The sequence below is a fragment of the Esox lucius genome, chromosome 8, assembly GCF_011004845.1.
Source record: "Esox lucius isolate fEsoLuc1 chromosome 8, fEsoLuc1.pri, whole genome shotgun sequence".
Classification (NCBI taxonomy): Eukaryota; Metazoa; Chordata; class Actinopteri; order Esociformes; family Esocidae; genus Esox; species Esox lucius.
Window position 1 is genome coordinate 12,909,003 of NC_047576.1, and position 17,505 is coordinate 12,926,507.

The 17,505-nt window shown below is 40.9% G+C and overlaps 1 protein-coding gene across 1 annotated transcript in view; it reads right to left on the reverse strand.

Moving 5' to 3' along the window:
* Positions 1–2,840: 2,840 nt before the first annotated feature.
* ell (elongation factor RNA polymerase II) overlaps positions 2,841–17,505 on the reverse strand; it is a 46,656-nt gene continuing 31,991 nt past the window's right edge. The window contains exons 5-12 of the mRNA XM_010871705.5: positions 15,970–16,220; positions 15,357–15,481; positions 8,344–8,467; positions 6,975–7,560; positions 5,932–5,998; positions 5,622–5,793; positions 5,408–5,452; positions 2,841–5,313 (exon numbers count right to left, since the gene is read on the reverse strand). Of these exons, the coding sequence (XP_010870007.1) occupies positions 5,197–5,313; positions 5,408–5,452; positions 5,622–5,793; positions 5,932–5,998; positions 6,975–7,560; positions 8,344–8,467; positions 15,357–15,481; positions 15,970–16,220 (1,487 nt within the window). The 3' untranslated portion in view covers positions 2,841–5,196. The remainder of the gene's footprint in view (positions 5,314–5,407; positions 5,453–5,621; positions 5,794–5,931; positions 5,999–6,974; positions 7,561–8,343; positions 8,468–15,356; positions 15,482–15,969; positions 16,221–17,505) is intronic.

Here is a 17,505-nt window from a genome sequence, read left to right on the forward strand (position 1 = left end):
TGTGTTGCTAAAAACAATGTAAATATTGATCTGTGAGTAGTGTAGGCCTAAGTGATACATTAAGGAGTAACTAGCACAACAAATGATTTACAGATAAGAATGTTTAAACCTTAAGGAGGAAAAAACTCTTTTTGTTGCAAAAGTTATGTATTGTGGTGTTTCAGTAGCTTAATTAACCTATCAATTTGTTTTACCAGTAATGTTTCAACTTTGCCACTGAAATTCATGAAGTGGGTGGTTCTGCCTCAGGCTCACAATAAAAGATGACTGCTTGCAAAATGTCTTTGTGGGAGTTGCAAAATATTGAGGAAACTGTCTAGTTAAGTTACAGTAGGCATATATGCCAACTTAGTTTTTTACAAATTGAGCAGTAGAGGGAGTGGATTTGTGGCCATGTTGAAAAAGCACCTGTGGACATGAGTGCCAGAGTCTAGCGTAGCAGTCTAACCACACATACCCCAGCGAGCGGGTGTTCGAATCTCATCTCAACTGTGTGGGCCTTTACTCTGCGTCTTCCTGTACATGCCTGTCTGTCTACTATTTCCTCCCAATTGTCCCTTCGTTATAATATAGTTGTTTTTAAGTATTCAAAAAAAAAGTTTGACAGTTGTTTATATCTTAGTAGAAGAGTAAAGTATCAGTAGACTAATAAGATCCAGCAATGTGAGGTGCTGTTTGCGTTAAACGATAATGGCTAGTTGTCTGCAGCAGGGAGGTTTAAGCATTGTTTACATTAAGCATAAACCATAATCTTTTCTGTTGGTGTTTGAATTTCGAGCGACACGCTTGTGCACAGAGCAAGAACTTACTACAGTCCCAACAAAATTGTCTTCACACTTGCAAAACTCCCATGGGCTCTATCGAAAATGTGGTGAACACAACCTCGGATGGTGGTGTCTAGAGCGACATTTGCACGTTTACTCAAAACAATATAGCGTCTCCAGTCCTTGTCAGGAAAATGTAGCGAAATGTAAACAAGCCCTAGAGGCTAGAGTGAAGAGCGGCAAGGGGGAGGTGCATTAAATTGTGCACATACAGTGAGAGCTATATTACAAAACAGGGGGAAATTACTGATGCGGGCTTAAAAATTAGCTGATCATATTGGCAATACAAATACAGAACATAATACATGTTTTCAGGGCCGTTGCTAACATGGGGAAAGGTGGATTTGACCATAATGTTACTTTACTTAGAATCCAAAACGCATTTATCTGTTTGCAAACTTTGCCACATGAGGGCGATACTTGCACTTTGGTTGCAGAACTTCGGAGTTTTCAAATACCACCAACAAAAAAGCCTCCATTTATGTTTCTTTTCAACATCTCATCCTACCATAGAATTATTTGAGATTAAGGCTTGAATGACATTTCTACATAAATATGCACGCTGAGATGTTTGATCACTAGTTGTAAAACTGGTGCAGTTAAGCGGATATCAATGTAGAACTTCAATCAGTTATGGCCCTATAATAGCTTTATGCTTCCTGCAAATGTCAATGAGCATCAGCATTCTAATTGCTTCATCAAAAACATCAATCTAGGTGTTTTGGTGCTCCCATCAAGTAGATTTTACTTGTTGATTACTGATGTTTACTCAGACAATCGGAATGGAGCCTTTCTTTACCCACACCCAACATGAGTGCTTGTTGGCTTTTAAATTGGTTCTGTTTGAATAAACTAAACTGCCATGCGTTATCCGAACAGATCACAGGTATAAATTCCACTGAAGCTGTCAAATACATTTGGGTCTTTCCTTTTTCTCAATTTATCTTGTAATCTGCGGTGGTTGAAATCAGTTCATGGGCTCTACAAATAATTTGTGGTGGTGTTGTATTTGTAGGATAGAGAGGGATGGGCCATAAGTCCATCAGATACAGGGGAAGATGGCAGCCTGCCAGAGTGAACTCACTGACACTCCTCCAGCTCCCTGAACTAATGCCAGCATTCAGACAGGAGCCAAAGGCAGCTACGCCTGGCCAACTGGAACACTTTATGGATTTCTGCGATCTTTCACACAGTGTGTCAGATTGCTGCCCTCCTGTTCCCCACACAGTGTCCTACCCACACAGCTACGCCAATGCCTTTTTGGAGCCACATTTCAGTCTCACTCACTATAGTAGTGGGAAAATAAAGAATCCGATGTAAAGTAGATAAGATATTGTAAACAATTATCCATGCAAAATATCTAACGGTATTCTTATAAGTATGATAATGCTTTACTCTACTTACTGACCCCTGATACTGAAAGGACTGATTCTTTTTTGTACATGGGCCTTACACTAATGTAGCCTATGATAGAAACATAATTCTGCACCCATTTTAGTTTTCTATGTAGAAAACAGAAATTATTCTCCTGAGGATGACAAAAAAAGACTTTGGGCACAAAATTACCATAAATACTCTACAATCGCCAATAAAACAAATTATGACCCAGGACAACTAAACAATACAAAAGTGAACTTTATATTTTCTGTGTAGTTAGTAAAATGTCAGGTCAGGACTGAGCAGGTGCTAAAATGTTTTCCCCTTAATGCATCTCTGGTTTGTGTTTGAATTGCTATACAATAAAGTGCAACAAATAGTTCAGAATATGACCCCCCCCCCACACAAAAATGATTCAGAACGTTATTGAAATGAAGACCAATCTCAGTCCCAGTCCCTTGTGGTGTTAAACAGTGCACCTTAAACAAAATAAATCCCAGACTCCTTTCAAATCTCTTTGCTAATACAGCAGCATTTGTAATCACAAGAAAACGAATAAATCAGATAATTAGGCAAATTAATCTGGCACCATGGTGTTCTGTGCTGGCAATTCACACGAAGACACCTTTGCTCCATATCTGCACATATGCCTTTACCATCTTTATTGATGAAGAGTATAGTCAAACTGGGTTTGACTGCATGAGAAATGTATACAGTAATCATATCAGAATGTCTCTACGAAACAACTCACAATGAGGCCAGTGAAAAGTCACATATCATTTAAAGGGTACTGGGTGATACTGAGAATTGATTCTGGTCACAAAACATTCAAAAGACCGGCATCTGCTTTTTTTTTTTTTTTTAAATAGGCAATCTCAGTCAGCCCTAGTAATCAGCATTGCGACGAATGAAACTCAGAGCAGGCCATGTTGTGTAGTGTTCTGATTTCAGGAGGTGATACAGTAAACCTACATTACATTAAAATATCTGAGCGGAGGCATGCATATCCCATTTGAAGTGAAAAAGAGCCCTTCTCATATCATAACCAAAGGCTTGATGAATTTCCATTGGGAAATACTGTTTAATTGCATTGTTCAAACAAAAACATTTTTTCTTAAGTCAGGGTAAGTACAAAATACTGATTTGTTTTAAAAAATAAATTTCCTTGATTCCAGGCAGAGCATGTTTTGGTGTTAATGCTGGTCAGAACACTATCAAATAGTTTCCACAGAGGTTTAATCAAGCCTTTGCTTGGATTTGTATGCTCTTGGGCAGCTGTTTCAAATAAAGATACAAATACTGATCATTGTAACATTCAAGAAGCCCATCCTGATGGAAAAAGGGACATGTGTCAATTGGACAAGGTCAGTTAAAAGTAAAGGTGAGATTTGTTGAAAAAGTGCCAATTACTTATAATAACATACAAATGGTCCATATTACAAATGCATTAGTTGACTAGACCAAAAATTACTGAACAGGGACTTCAGGTAGTCTTCATGACAAGAACAGTGTTTCTGGTAATTTCAGGGGTTTTCAGAAAACATTGATGAGCTCAAGTACTTTTGACTGGCAGATATACAAGGATAATAAGTCATCCACTCCACTTGGAAGATAGGTGAGGCTGGTCTTGGGATAACAGTCATCTTGACAATCATGTTGATGAACAAACACTAGATATTGTAAATGAAACCCTTCTTTAAGAAGAAATTGTTTGCATGAATTAAATGGAAGTTAGACTACACTGTAAACATAGCAACGTTACAATGGTCAAAGCTGCTGCATAAGGTATACTAACATCTTCCAAATTATATCAAAAAATGCATTATGATTTTGGAGGAGCTTTGATTATTTCATATTTCCTGCCTGCTTTAGGTAATACAAGGATCCAATTTGTCTGATATGTACATGAGGAGAGAGTCTGGCAAATTAAGTCTACTGACATCATAGTGAGCTGGCTTTTTAACAATTGAGTAGGGAAGACAACCATATGGCTGACAACCTTGTACAACAGCATAATGGGCATGAGCCAAGTACCATCACTGTAACCATACCAAAAAAAAAAAACAATAACTACAGTTTGCCATGACTGATCATGAAAAATGCTTTCCCAGTGGGTTAACCCATCAAAATTCATTAAGATCCTATCACAAGGCTGGCACTGCCCTTACATGATATCCTAGTAGTTAAGAAATTAAGAAGATGTAAGAAAAGCCAAACATAGGCAGCTGTGCCCGATTGGAATATTTATAGCGTTGTCTTTATTAATCAATGGGGATAGTTGTCTCTTTAAAAGAAAAAAAAAAAATATGAACTGCAACAAATAGACAATTTGATGGCCAAGGCAGCTTTTGCATAAAATACTGGCAGACATTCAAGATGTGACGAAAAGAACAAGAGACACTGCTTTGTAGTACTGATACTGAGGAGTGTAAAATTATAACAGAACGTGTTACCCCTATGGAAGTTCAAAAAGAAAAGAATAAATTAAAAATGAAAACATAGTTAAATAGAGTTTACCTTCAGAACCTTCCATTTCAATATAAGGGAAAAATTGATATTATATAATCCATACATTACTTTCTGTTCTCAAACTATTTGCATTTGGCATAAGATGAGCCATCTCCATTTCAGTGTCACTACCACCACCCCATCTACAAACCAGGAAAGGCTGTTTGGAGATCTCCAAAGTATATGGATTTTCCATTTTTACTCTTTCAGAGATCTCTGTGCATTAAGGGGGGCTGAGAGTATGACAAATGCCACACAACACTTTTCCGGATGCAGTGTAGCTACACAGATCTGGCCAAACATGCCACAGTCACATCTTCAAAAAAGAAAAAAAAGATCATGTGGTCTGCTTTGTCCTCACTAGTGCTTTTGGCCCCAATGAGGGGAACACTCCCTTCATGGCATCTTTAATAAGTACTTTTAGAGCGGAATCCAGAGTTTCTCTTTCTTTCTGGTTTCCAGAGAGAAGAGAGAAAACAAAGTCCATCTAATGCCAGTTTTGAAGTTGCTGTTGATCATACTCTGCTATTAGTTTCTTTATGTGTGCCAGTTTGTTGTGTAGATATTCACAGCGGTTCTTCTCTTGGCTATAATTTGGATTAGTCTGTGAAAAAGAAATAAACAAAATCAGTATTTGTTAATAAATCACCTGAGCAGCTTTAAAAGAAGCAAATAAGATCCACAGCTGCAAATCTTACCTTTTTTATTTTACGATACTCTTGGAATATCTGATTGTGGATTGTCTGTGGAATAAAAGACCAAACAACAGTGATTGTTAGAATTGCACCACATTGTAATACTGAAGATGACCAATGTAACAATAAGAACCCAAAATAGCAGCATAACGCAGCTGTAGTGATTAGGTAGGTAGAAGTTCATACAGAACGCTCCAGTTGACCAAAGTGGGCGTACCTTGTACTTCTCTGTGCCTTGCTGGAGCTGCTTAAGCTCAGAGTCAAGCACAGTAAATTGCCGGGTGATGCCCTCAATCCGAGCATGGAGGTCCCGGTACTCACTGTACTCAGTATTAAAGTCATTCTTATAAGTCTGACGCTGCTCAGAGGAGCCAATCACTGTATACTTCCTGTTAAGAAAGGATAAACAGAATGCAAAACTAAGTACTTTCTACTGCACACTTTCTAGATAGTTAGAATCTGTAGAAGGAAACAAATGGTGATTGCATAACACATGTATTGTGGTTCAAGAGGAAGGAAGTGCTTACGATAAATAGTCGGCCATCTCAGTCGATGACGAAGGAACACTGATGTTATTGCACATTCCATTGCGATCTGGAAGAAAGCACAAGATTGCTTTACATGATAGGGTTTCAAGCCTTTTACAGCTGTGGGGTTGGATCACAATATCATTCTTTACAATATTATACAGATGCTATGGCTATAAGTAATAAGAGAAAAACATTCAGCAGTTCCTTTCCCTGTGTTGACTAACAAACCATACAAACTCAATAATTTACACTAAATAGACACACTAAACCCTGTTCATCACCTTGCATATAGATATACAATACAGATAATCCATAAAGTATACATTCAGAATATTTCAACCTATATGCTCACAAGCTATTTCTCCAGTACTCTAAGTCAACATTGAGTATATTTTACGTATTTGGCCTCTATGTTGTCTACTACTAACAGCACCAAGTCAAATTCTGTGGGGGTGAATGTATTTAGCGACTAAAGGTGATTTGTTTTGCATGTGCCTTGAAAACCTTGTACAGGAGATTTAACCAAAACTAAACTACAGCACAGAATTCGACCTTAAGCAATGTACCATTTACATATGAATCTGAAAACGTTTTCAGCACCATCACTCCATCTCCATTAATAAAGACAGCAACATATTTGCAATGTTGAATTTCATCAAAATTACAATATTGAAATGCCTAAAATACAATCTCGATACATTTAGAAGCATAAAAGAATGTATCACATTGACGCTGGTAATTCCAATATTAACTTTATTATTTAAACGGATAGAAAAATATATTCTAAAACCAAATTAGTGACATCTGTCATCAAACCACAAGACAAATCACAGGACATCCAATAAAAAAAACGTCAGGAACCGAGGTATAAAATCAGGCAAAACGCCTGATGAAGAAATTCAAGAGATCTGAGATGGTGTGTAACAGTTATAGCCAAGGTCCCTCTTTCATCTACTTTCAGAATGATACTAAGGCAGACGCCTCTCTGTATACAGTTCTGGAAGGGTTGAGATGTACAGCATAACTTGGACTTGGCTCACCTGTGCTCCTATGTGGAATACTACTGCCCTTCAGGTTTTCAGAGCTGGAAGTACAGATCTCAAAGGTCTTCCTTGGCTCAGGAACACGCTCCTCTGTTCCTTTTCTCTCCCGCTCTCGTTCCCTCTCCTTGGACTTGTCCTTGTCTTTGTGTTTTTTGGACTTCTTCTTGGACTTGCCATGCAGGGAGGGCGAGGTGCTCTTGCCTTGGGGTCCTTCAAGACCTGTGTGTCTGGGTGAGGAGGGCCCCAGCCCTGGAACGGACAACGTTGCGGGCCCAGAAAAGACCGATGGCTGGCTCAACCTCTCGGCCACGGCAGCCTCCTGGCCCTCACAGTCCCGGCCGTTATGGCTCGAGTCGTTGCTGACGTCAGAGAGTGGGTCGAAGGGCCGGGGGATGTCCAGCAGGGGGAGCTGAGAGCTGGCCGCCACACCGTCTCCCACCGCCGAAACCACAGCCCCACTTGCCTCCTTCCCATTGGACGAGCTTAGCTTGCCATTTATTGGGCCTGTTGCCTTGTTGGCGAGGTGTGATATCCTTGGCTTTTTGTTGGCCAGAGGGTCGATGAAATCTGCAGCTGGCCGTTTCTGGCAGGAAAATTAAAAACATGGAATGTGAACTCATTTCACCTCTAAAGACAGAGAAAAACTATGAGCAAGAAACATGAAAAGAAACAGCAACAAAAATACTGAATGAACTAAGACAATGTGCTAAAATTAAGCATGTGGTATGTTGATGTGAAGAGGAGCAAATGGCCAGAGTGAAAGGGACCTCTTAGCACCATTGGCTGTATGATGACCATGTCCTTTCTACACAATGGATGGGTTTGTATTGCCAACAGACTAAATTTGACCCAGGCGACACTAACAACTTTGCAAGTAGCTGACCTAATCAGTGGAGCAGGAAGTGCTTGGTTCGGAAATAACACAGGGCCTAGTTTGGAGCCCTGTGGATCTGTATGTCTCCTTGACCAGTTTCATTTGGCATAAGTGCACTAAAGTCTTTCAGCAAATCCACAATGGTTGGTGGCCACATAAACAAGTGTACCATTGTGGGTTTCTGTTTACAGCAAGTGTTACTGTACTGCCGTTTCATTGAACAACAGAACTAACTGTGTATATCTAGAGTGTGTTTTCAACAACGCATCAGGCAGGAAGGGATGGAAACGGACATGGTGTCTGAGGTGAAAACCCAGAAGGGAAGGAGCTAATAATAAAATGTACAGCAACTTTTCCTAATGAGACCACAGAGTGGAAGGGCCTTTGAGGACTCTCTGGGATGACTGTGGGAAGGAGGTGGATAAGAAAGAACAGAAGGAGGGTATAAAGGGGGAGGAGGAGCAGGAATTGGAGGGAAAAGAAGCGTCTCACCTGTGAAGGGGAGCTGCTGGCTACCTCTTTAGGAGGGCTCATTGAGAGTGGCAGCTCGACCGGAGGTGGAGGAGCCACTGAGGTGGTGGTGCTCGGAGTCTGACTCTGGCCCTGACACATTTTCCTAAAACAAAACCAGTCAAAGAAGCTGAGTCACCACACAGTCAGACATAAATAATACATTGCTGTGAGCCCACCTCAGACATTCATTACATTGGTAAAAACAGTTTGGTAAAATATATAGCAAAAGTAGGTGAGGGTGCATAGAATCACAACAGTACATATACACATACTCAGAATCTTTGTGATACAATAAAAAGTTAATATCGCAATTTACACAAATTTTGAAAACATTTTCAACCACAGCGGTTAATACTTGGGTGCAGTTAATACGCGTTTACATTTTTAAAACTGGCATGCGTGAAACGTGGCTAAAGCCTGATTAATTCACTGCCCTAAACGAGGCCTCTTCTCCTGGCTATACTAGAGATCATATCCCCCCTTGCATCCCGAAAAAGAGGGTGTTTTGCTAATATTTATGACAGTAAATATAAATGTACTCTCAAACATATCACTGATTTTCATTCTTTTGAAGTTTTACTCATGAAAGTTAACCAGGCTGAAAAATCGTTTTACATAGCTACTATTCACAGGCCGCCCGGGCCATAGACAATGTTTCCAGAATTCTTGTCTAACCTTGTAGTCATGGCAGATATAGTATTCACATTTTTGACGATTTCAATATTCATATGCAAAAGTCCAATGATCCTCTTCAAAAAGCCTTTGAAGCCATAATTGACTCAATGGGTTTCATCCAACATGTCTCAGGACCAACACATTGCCACAATCACACCTTAGATTTAGTCCTGTCACGAGAAATAGATATTGTAGATCTAATAATTTACCCCCAGAGTAAATAAATCCGCAATTGATCAAATCGAGGATCTAAACTCAACACTGCGAAATACTTTAGATACGGTTGCACCACTAAAAACAAAAGAAATATGCAACAAGAAACTTGCACCCTGGTCCCCAGACAATACTAGAGCACTCAAGCAAGCCTCCCGAAAATTTGAGTAAAAGTGGCACTCCACCATGTTGGAAGTATTCAGACTAGCCTGGATAGACAGTACACAATAATCACTCATCTGCTCGATCAGCTTATTTCTCCAACCTGATTGAGGTGAATAAAAACAATCCAAAATGCATCTTCGATACAGTCGCAAAGTTAACAAAAAAGCAATGCTCAACAAGTGAAGTGGGTCTTCACTTTAGCTGTAATGAATACATGAACTACTTTGATGAAAAGATCATCACCATTAGAAAACAAATAACTGACTCTTCCTTAAATAGTTATGGTCCTCACAATCTGTTGTCCTGGGAATGTCCTGAACCTCCCTGAGCAGGTGTCAATGGGGACACTTGAATTCTCTGATCCTGTATCACTCGACACATTCACAAAATTTGTAATGAGTTCTAAACCCACAAGTTGTCAGCTAGAGCCGATTCCAACAAAATTACTTAAGGAGCCATTTCCTGTGCTAGGTCAGCCAACATTGAACATAATAAATTGCTCCCTTTCCTCCGGATGTGTTCCAAACTCACAATTCTTTTAAAAAATCTGGATCCTGACATATTAAACAATTATAGGCCAACATCGAACCTCCCGTTCCTCTCAAAAATCTAAGAAAAATGTGTTTCCCAACATTTGAATGCCTTCCTGAAGACAAAAAACATTTATGAAACGCTCCAGTCCGGTTTCAGATCCCATCATAGTACTGAGACTGCACTCGTGAAGGTAACAAATGACCTTCTAATGGCCTCAGACAAAGGTTCCGCATCCGTCCTGTTGCTTTTTGATCTTAGTGCTGCTTTTGACACTATTGATCACTCCCTTCTCTTAGAGAGACTGGAAACCCATATTGGGCTACGTGGACATGTTCTAGCCTGGTTTAAATCGTATTTATCTGAAAGATATCAGTTCATGTGTGTGGATGGCATATCCTCTGACAAATCAAAGATATGTTTTGGTGTTCCTCAAGGCTTGGTTCTGGGCCCATTATTGTTCCCACTATATATGCTGCCTCTGGGTGATGTAATCTGGAATGGAGAAAACCCCAGAATTAGCTACTTTGGAAGCATGTGTTTCAGATATTAGGAAGTGGATGACAGAGAACTTCTTGCTTTTAAACTCAAGAAATACAGAAATGCTTGTTTTAGGACCTAAGAAACAAAGAGTTATGTTGGCAGATCTCACTATGAACCATGACAGCTGCATGGTCGTATCCCAAAAAACTATACGAAACCTCTGCGTTACTCTTGTCCATGACCGGTCCTTGAGGCATATTTATGTTCAAAGAGTTGCTTATTTTCATATTCGAAACATTGCAAAAATCTGAAACTTTCTATCAAACACTGATGCAGAAAAACAGATCCATGCTTTTGTTAATTCTAGATTAGATTACTGCAATGCCCTTTTTTTTGGTTACCCTGACAAATCAATAAATAAACTTCAATTAGTGCTGCACACGGCTGCTAGAATCCTAACTAGAATTTTTTTTTTGAACACATTACTCCAGTATTAGCCTCTTTACACTGGCTGCCTGTTAGGGTTAGGGCTGATTTTAAGGTTTTATTGTTAACCTATAAATCAATACATGGACTTGCTCCTACTTACCTCGCTGAAATTATCTAGCTATACATACCTACACGTAACCTTAGATCTCAAGATGCAGGCCTTTTAATCATACCTAGAATTTCTAAACAAACAGCCGGAGGCAGGGCCTTTTCTCATAGAGCTCCACTACTGTGGAATGATCTGCCAATTAAGGTTAGAACGGCAAATTCAGTGCAAACTTTCAAGTGTCAACTAAAGGCTCATCTCTACAGCATGGCCGTTTTAAACTTAGGAGGACATGAGGTCCTGGCCCACACCTGAGGGGTACCAGGCTTGAAAGACCCGTTGCTGACCCTGTCCAAAGTCCTCCTGGTTGTGTTGCAGATCAAGAAGATACCTGACGATTTCAGTTGCCACTGTGCTGACACCTCCCCCTCCCCCGTGTTGTCCCTGTCCTTGTCCATCTGGCCATGCTTTGACCTGGGCTAAGTTTAAATAGACTCTGGACACAGCCTAGCCACTGAAATTCAACCCCACTCGTTTGCTCCTTGGGGTTTAAAGCTGGGTTTTTCATAAAAGCAATTTGATTTGGTTTTCACAGGCAAAAATTCTCACAGATGAGAACGTAGGTGTTTCAGAAACGTATGTAGAAAATAAGATACAATTGGCATTACATGATTCTCAAAAACTTTTAATTCTTCAACAAATTAATTTGGTAGCACCCCATGACAGATGTTAATTATTAATTGTACAATGTACGTACGAGTCATAATTGACCTTTGGTAATAGCCCAGCCTATCTTAGTTACTGTTGCTACACCACTCAAGCTGCACTTCTTTGTAAGTGGCAAATAAATAAACATGCGTGGAGGGGAGCATGTTACCGGTCAGTGTAAGTGATTTTTTTGGAGTAATACCTCCATGACATCCTCCAGATCAAGGGATTGCAATTTGCAGTGGATGGATATGTTCACAATATTCAGATAAACAAGGAAGGGGGCACAAAAACTGAAACAGATCTCAATCAAAGAATGAAAAACCCCATGAACTCAAATGTGACCAGCACAGCCTTGTGGACCAGTCATGCTCCTGCACTGCCAGGTAAGTTCTGTTTACATAGCTATTATTGAACTCTTATCAGTCAACAGCATCCTATCAACTTCAGAAGAAAGATCCTTAATGATGAATGCCTGACGGACCTTCATTTCGACCCTTAACGACGAAAGCCTGACTGACCGGTTGCTAAGGTAGGATTGGACAGGGACCATTTAGGGGAGAGGTTTTGTGAAAGGTCAATACTTTGGGCGGTTTATATATGGGTGTGGTTAATACTCGGGTTTGTATACCACACAAAGCTATAAAATTAACGGTACGGTTAACTCACGGGTTATTAACGGGGAATTACGGTACAGACAAGCTACAAAAAAATGCTATACAATTCCATACAAATAGCCGAGCATATAAGAAAGGAATTTGTGCGGAGCATATACACTGAATGACAGGTGACGTTCATATTTACAGTATCTGCATTGGATATCTATATGCAGGGAGATAGTTTTTGGAACGGGGTTCCACAGTCTTTCCGGCACTCTTCCTTCCCCTGGAGTAATGTAGTACCCTGATGGAGGCAAGGCAAGAGCTGATCTGACCCTGTCTGCAGACAGTACACATTTTGTAGTTTACCAGACAGCAACCAACCAGGCAGAGATGTAGTAGCTTGAGATGGTACAGTATAAAGCGGAAGAATGCCTGACATTGCGTCTTATGGAGGATTGCAAATGATTTAGTCAAACCAACAGCCGAGTCCTCAGTCTTGAGGGGCTGCATGGCTTTCTGATTTAAGCTCCAGTTTATTTTGAGTGCACCATGCAGTCTTTCCAAACTTGAGAAGACATACAGATGCATTGTTTGAGCAACAGTCATGGGTGAGTATGGAGTGGACTAGGGTGTTAAGAGCATGCTTCCTTGGGAGGCGGCAATGCTCAGGAGTCCAAAATGTACTTTCCCACCTTCATGTGTTGTATCCTGTTGGTTTAGGAAGTCTGATCCACTGACTGATGGAGCTGGACACATTCAGCTGAAAGGTTTGGCAACACTGCAATGCTTCTACTGCGGAGGGTGTGCGTATTCCTCAACAGAACCAACTGCAAGGTTAACCCAACTCCTTGATCCAGTAGAACCGTGAGATATTCGCTGGATTGTATCATGTGGCCTTGCACTATGTATGCATTACGTCCTAGTATTTTCCTTTTAATGTCATTCCATTTGAAAGACATAAAAGTGATCTGGTTAAACGGATCTCCGACAAAGGCTGGGATGAGATGGTAAGTCACATCCGCTAATAAACACAGCACACATGAGCTGAATAACGGTCACACAATGTTTGTGTGTCTTGGTGGTGTTGACAATAGGCGTCGGTGGGATACAGGGGGGAATTAAGAGCACTACGGACCGTCCTTGGCTAGGAGGAAAAACAGCAAGAGAGTGTGCGGGGAGTGTGGACTAGGTGAGAGGTTGGTTGTTCCTTCCATAAGTTTTAGGTCCCAGCTCAGGCACAGACCTTGGACTAGTGCCACCTCACACACGGATCAGCATGTGCTGGCACAGTGTTGCGTCACAGGCCGTCCAATCATTCTGTTGCGTGACTACAGCTGATGTTCTAACTTCAGCAGAGGGTGTTCCACTGATAAGCTAGCCAAGGCTCAAAGAGCAGTCGAGAAGAAGTGGTAGAAATGCATTGCTCAGGGATGAGTTTCACAGAAACATTTAATAATTGAAAATGTGAAACATTCCCTGCAGTCCAACAATTTTGGGTCGACTCAGTGCACCCAAGTAAGCACTTGGCAATGCCTGTTCTAAATTTAGCTGCAAGACGCATTTCCTTACTGCCCCAGATCTTGAGAAACTACACTTTTCCACTGGTTTCCATCAGGAAAAATGCCAGATTGTCGTGTCAACAGCACAGGGCAGAGAGAAAATAAGAGCAGGGATCCCCACAGAAATGAGCGCCTGGTTTCAGACTTACATCTTCTCTTCCGGAGAAGAATCTGGAGCAACTGCTTCTGTTTGTTAGACTACCACGAATAAAACAAACACGCATTTCTCTCTTAATATTTCCTCTGATGGTCATCTTCCCAAGCTGTTTTGCAGGAAGTGGTCTTTGGAACATGCATGCTGGGAGGAGACCACATTTCCCCTGCTAAACAACAACAATTGAGCACCACAAGAAATAAGGAGCCCTGTACAACAATATCCATCCACCCCGAGTAGTGCTGAGTCAATACGCAGTGTCCTCTGTGGGGGACACAGGCGTCGTCGGGATGTCGCAACAAAGATTCAAACACATAGCCGCAATAATGCAGCTGTAGTTGCATAGGTCACAATTTTACTCCAGAAACCAGTGTAAAGCAAATTCCATCATCACTGGTTAAAGCTGCTTTGACTCACAAGCCAGTCACAATGTTTTACCCAAGAGACTGGGCAGAAACCATGCAGTAAAGAATAAATCCAAACTCTGTGGAGAAGTAACAATGTTTATGTCTTTAAACTGTTGCCTTCAGTGTTTGTACTCCAAGAAAATGCCTGAAGTGTCTAGACTCAAAACATGAGCTAATTCTGATTCCAAACTCACCCCTGCAGTACAGTGTCATTTGTCAACAGCGATTCTGCCCAGTCTGTCGTTAAACAAGAGCATTTGAAAATCCAGTCATTACTTGAACTGACAAAATGTGCTGAAGAAAGCAAAGTCACCAGCAGCAATCTACTACTGATGGCCTTGCTTAATTTTTTTGTTGATGGAACGCCATTTTTGTTGAGAACAATGTTTTCCCATAATTTACAGCAAAAAACCATACAATCACTATCACCAGTGCAGACAGCTGGCTACACTTGGTACACTAAACACAGTTAAACAGACAGTCAGTACACAGTCAGTAAATAGTCACAGTAAGTAAATACATCAAAACAATTTTTTAACAGGGTTCAAGGAGTCAAGCATAGTAGCTGAAGACCCGTCATCTCCATGACCTCAAGTACACAGTCTATACAAATGAAACAAAAGATCATGTTGCCCACACGCATTATTTATAATTGAAAGTTCTACATCACCTACAAATTGCTTTCCCTGGATACTAGATATAACAGAAACCTAGTGTGAGAAAAATTTCAGAAGAGGGTCCTTTCGTAAACACAAGAGTACATTTTCAAAGCACTGCAAATAGGCTTGCTGTCACCCTTCTGAAAATGGCTGACTCCAGACTATCGTAGTGGCGGGAGATTCCATAATGTGGTCACGCAAAGCTAGTGACTTTGGCAGATACTCACACACTGAACACCACAAAACAGGTGGGTTTTAATACAGCATGCACTACACACTGTAGTAATAATGTATAGCATACCGAACGAGGATCCTCTTTAGAAGTTGCTGGTCTCCCTCACTGTATCCGGGCCAGTCCTTCTGTATGTCCTTAAACAACGAGTCCTTCAATGTGAAGGTGTTGTCTCGCCCATTTAGGTTAGCCACCTAGACACAGACGACAAGGACAGACGTCAGTGCAGTAAATTAACACCACGATGCAGGATAGAGGACCGACTTTCTAAACACAATCCTCAAGAAAAGTGCCTTAATCAACAGCCTCACCACCGGTAGTGACTGACTGGTTTGCAGAGGGCAATATTGCTGGCTATGACTGGCGAATAAACCAAGCTGCTGTCTCCAAAGGACTTTTAGTAGAAAGCCTGAAGGAACAGGTAGCCTAAATTATCTATTGTAACATTGTGAGCCCACGTGTAGCCAATGTGGTAAGGTCATGTCACCGGCAATGCCAAGATTGTGGAATCGATTCCCACAGCTTGGGAAAAAAACATTAGGAAAAAGTATAAAAATGTACACACCACTACGGTAAAGTGAACTCTCCTAAATCACATTAATTTGACAATACAGTGTTGGCGGCCTAACAGCAAGAATATGTAATCTGTTCCAAAAGGCAGTGTGTGATTGACTTGACTAACCTGTTGCAGGAGGCTGTCCAGAGAATCCTTGTCGTAGGGCAAGAGGCCATCCTTCTGCAGGCGCAAAATGAGCTCTGGCTTCCTGTAGGGTTTGAGGGCCAGCAGGTGGGTGAGGCGTTCCCTCAGGGGCCTCTGCTGTGCCGTGCTTTTCTTCACAGTGCTACTGGAGATGATGACGGGTCGTGACGTCCGCCGTGATGGAGCAATGTCGGACAGGCCAGGCGCCGGTTTCCGGATCTGCACCTTCTTACCTAATAGAACAGAAACAGTTTGGGACTTTGTGACACACAGCCATAAAACGTCAGAGTTGTAATGACAAGTTCCGTTTTAGGTATGTTTAGCAAATGCAATCACTTTGTGGTACATTGTTTATGTTTAACTGCTGTTAGTACGGAGGGTGGAATGTAAGACTGAAACGTAATGATTTCAGATCAATTAACTGTGGGGCCCCCATTTCACGAGAATGTCCACCTTAATGACGGTAGACGAGTCTAAGGTGCAAGTTTAAACATTTCCAGTCATCTCGCTCAAGTCCAGGAACTTCTCAGATACCTTTTTGTAAGACGACTGAAGCTTCTTTTAGGTGACTTAAATTTAAAAGTAGAATTTCCCTTCATAAAACGCACATTTTATATTAGGTTGTAATACACAATTCCCACCTCCAGAGATGTCTAATAACATAACTAACTTCATGCCAAAAATGAGGCAGCTAGCTAGTTAACAGATTTAGCAAGCAGAGTTGAACTTAACTCTCCCATCTTCTTAGGTCCAGATCACAAAACGATTATTAAATCACAGGCAATCAGAGAGAATTAGCTAAAACCACAAGTGCAAAACCATCTTTGGTAATTTAAGGTCAAATTTCAGCTAGCTAACCACCTGAGGAGTTATATATAATTTTCTCAGTAAAGTTTAGACTTTGATGTGATTTGATTGTTTTGAAGCCTGATTCCAACGGGCTTCCCTTGGGTGGAGTTGGCTTGTGCAAGGCCTAACCTGAGTTCTGCTCAGCTCAAAGCTGATAGGCTAATTATTTAAGATTTTTTTTTTTAAATGTGCCAAACCCATATTGGCTTCTATCCATCAATAGGTTTGGTGGTTGTACTATTTTTAGCTAGGCAGAATGAAATAGATGGCCAACACAAACAGACAGAGGGGCACTGTTCGGAAGCATCTGATAACATCAACATCAGAGAATCAGCCACTTGCAAAATCAAAGGAAAAATAAAAACATTGGAAAATGTTTTAGTTTGGCTACCATGAAAACACAGAACTGATGTACACATACATAAACCACAAACATTCACACACAGATGTATATATAGTGGCCAATCCAATACTGTAAGTGTTCCATCTGCAGACTTCCGCTCTAAGTCAGAGTTTCCCCTGCTTTTTCCCCCAAGTGTGGGGGTGGGCTTAATGATAAAAGGCTTGATGCATGAAATCCTTTAACGTCCTCCATGTACACCAGTCTCTCTTGCTTGTCAACTTTTTTGACAACAGTGTCTTAACATCATTCTCCAATAATAACCTACT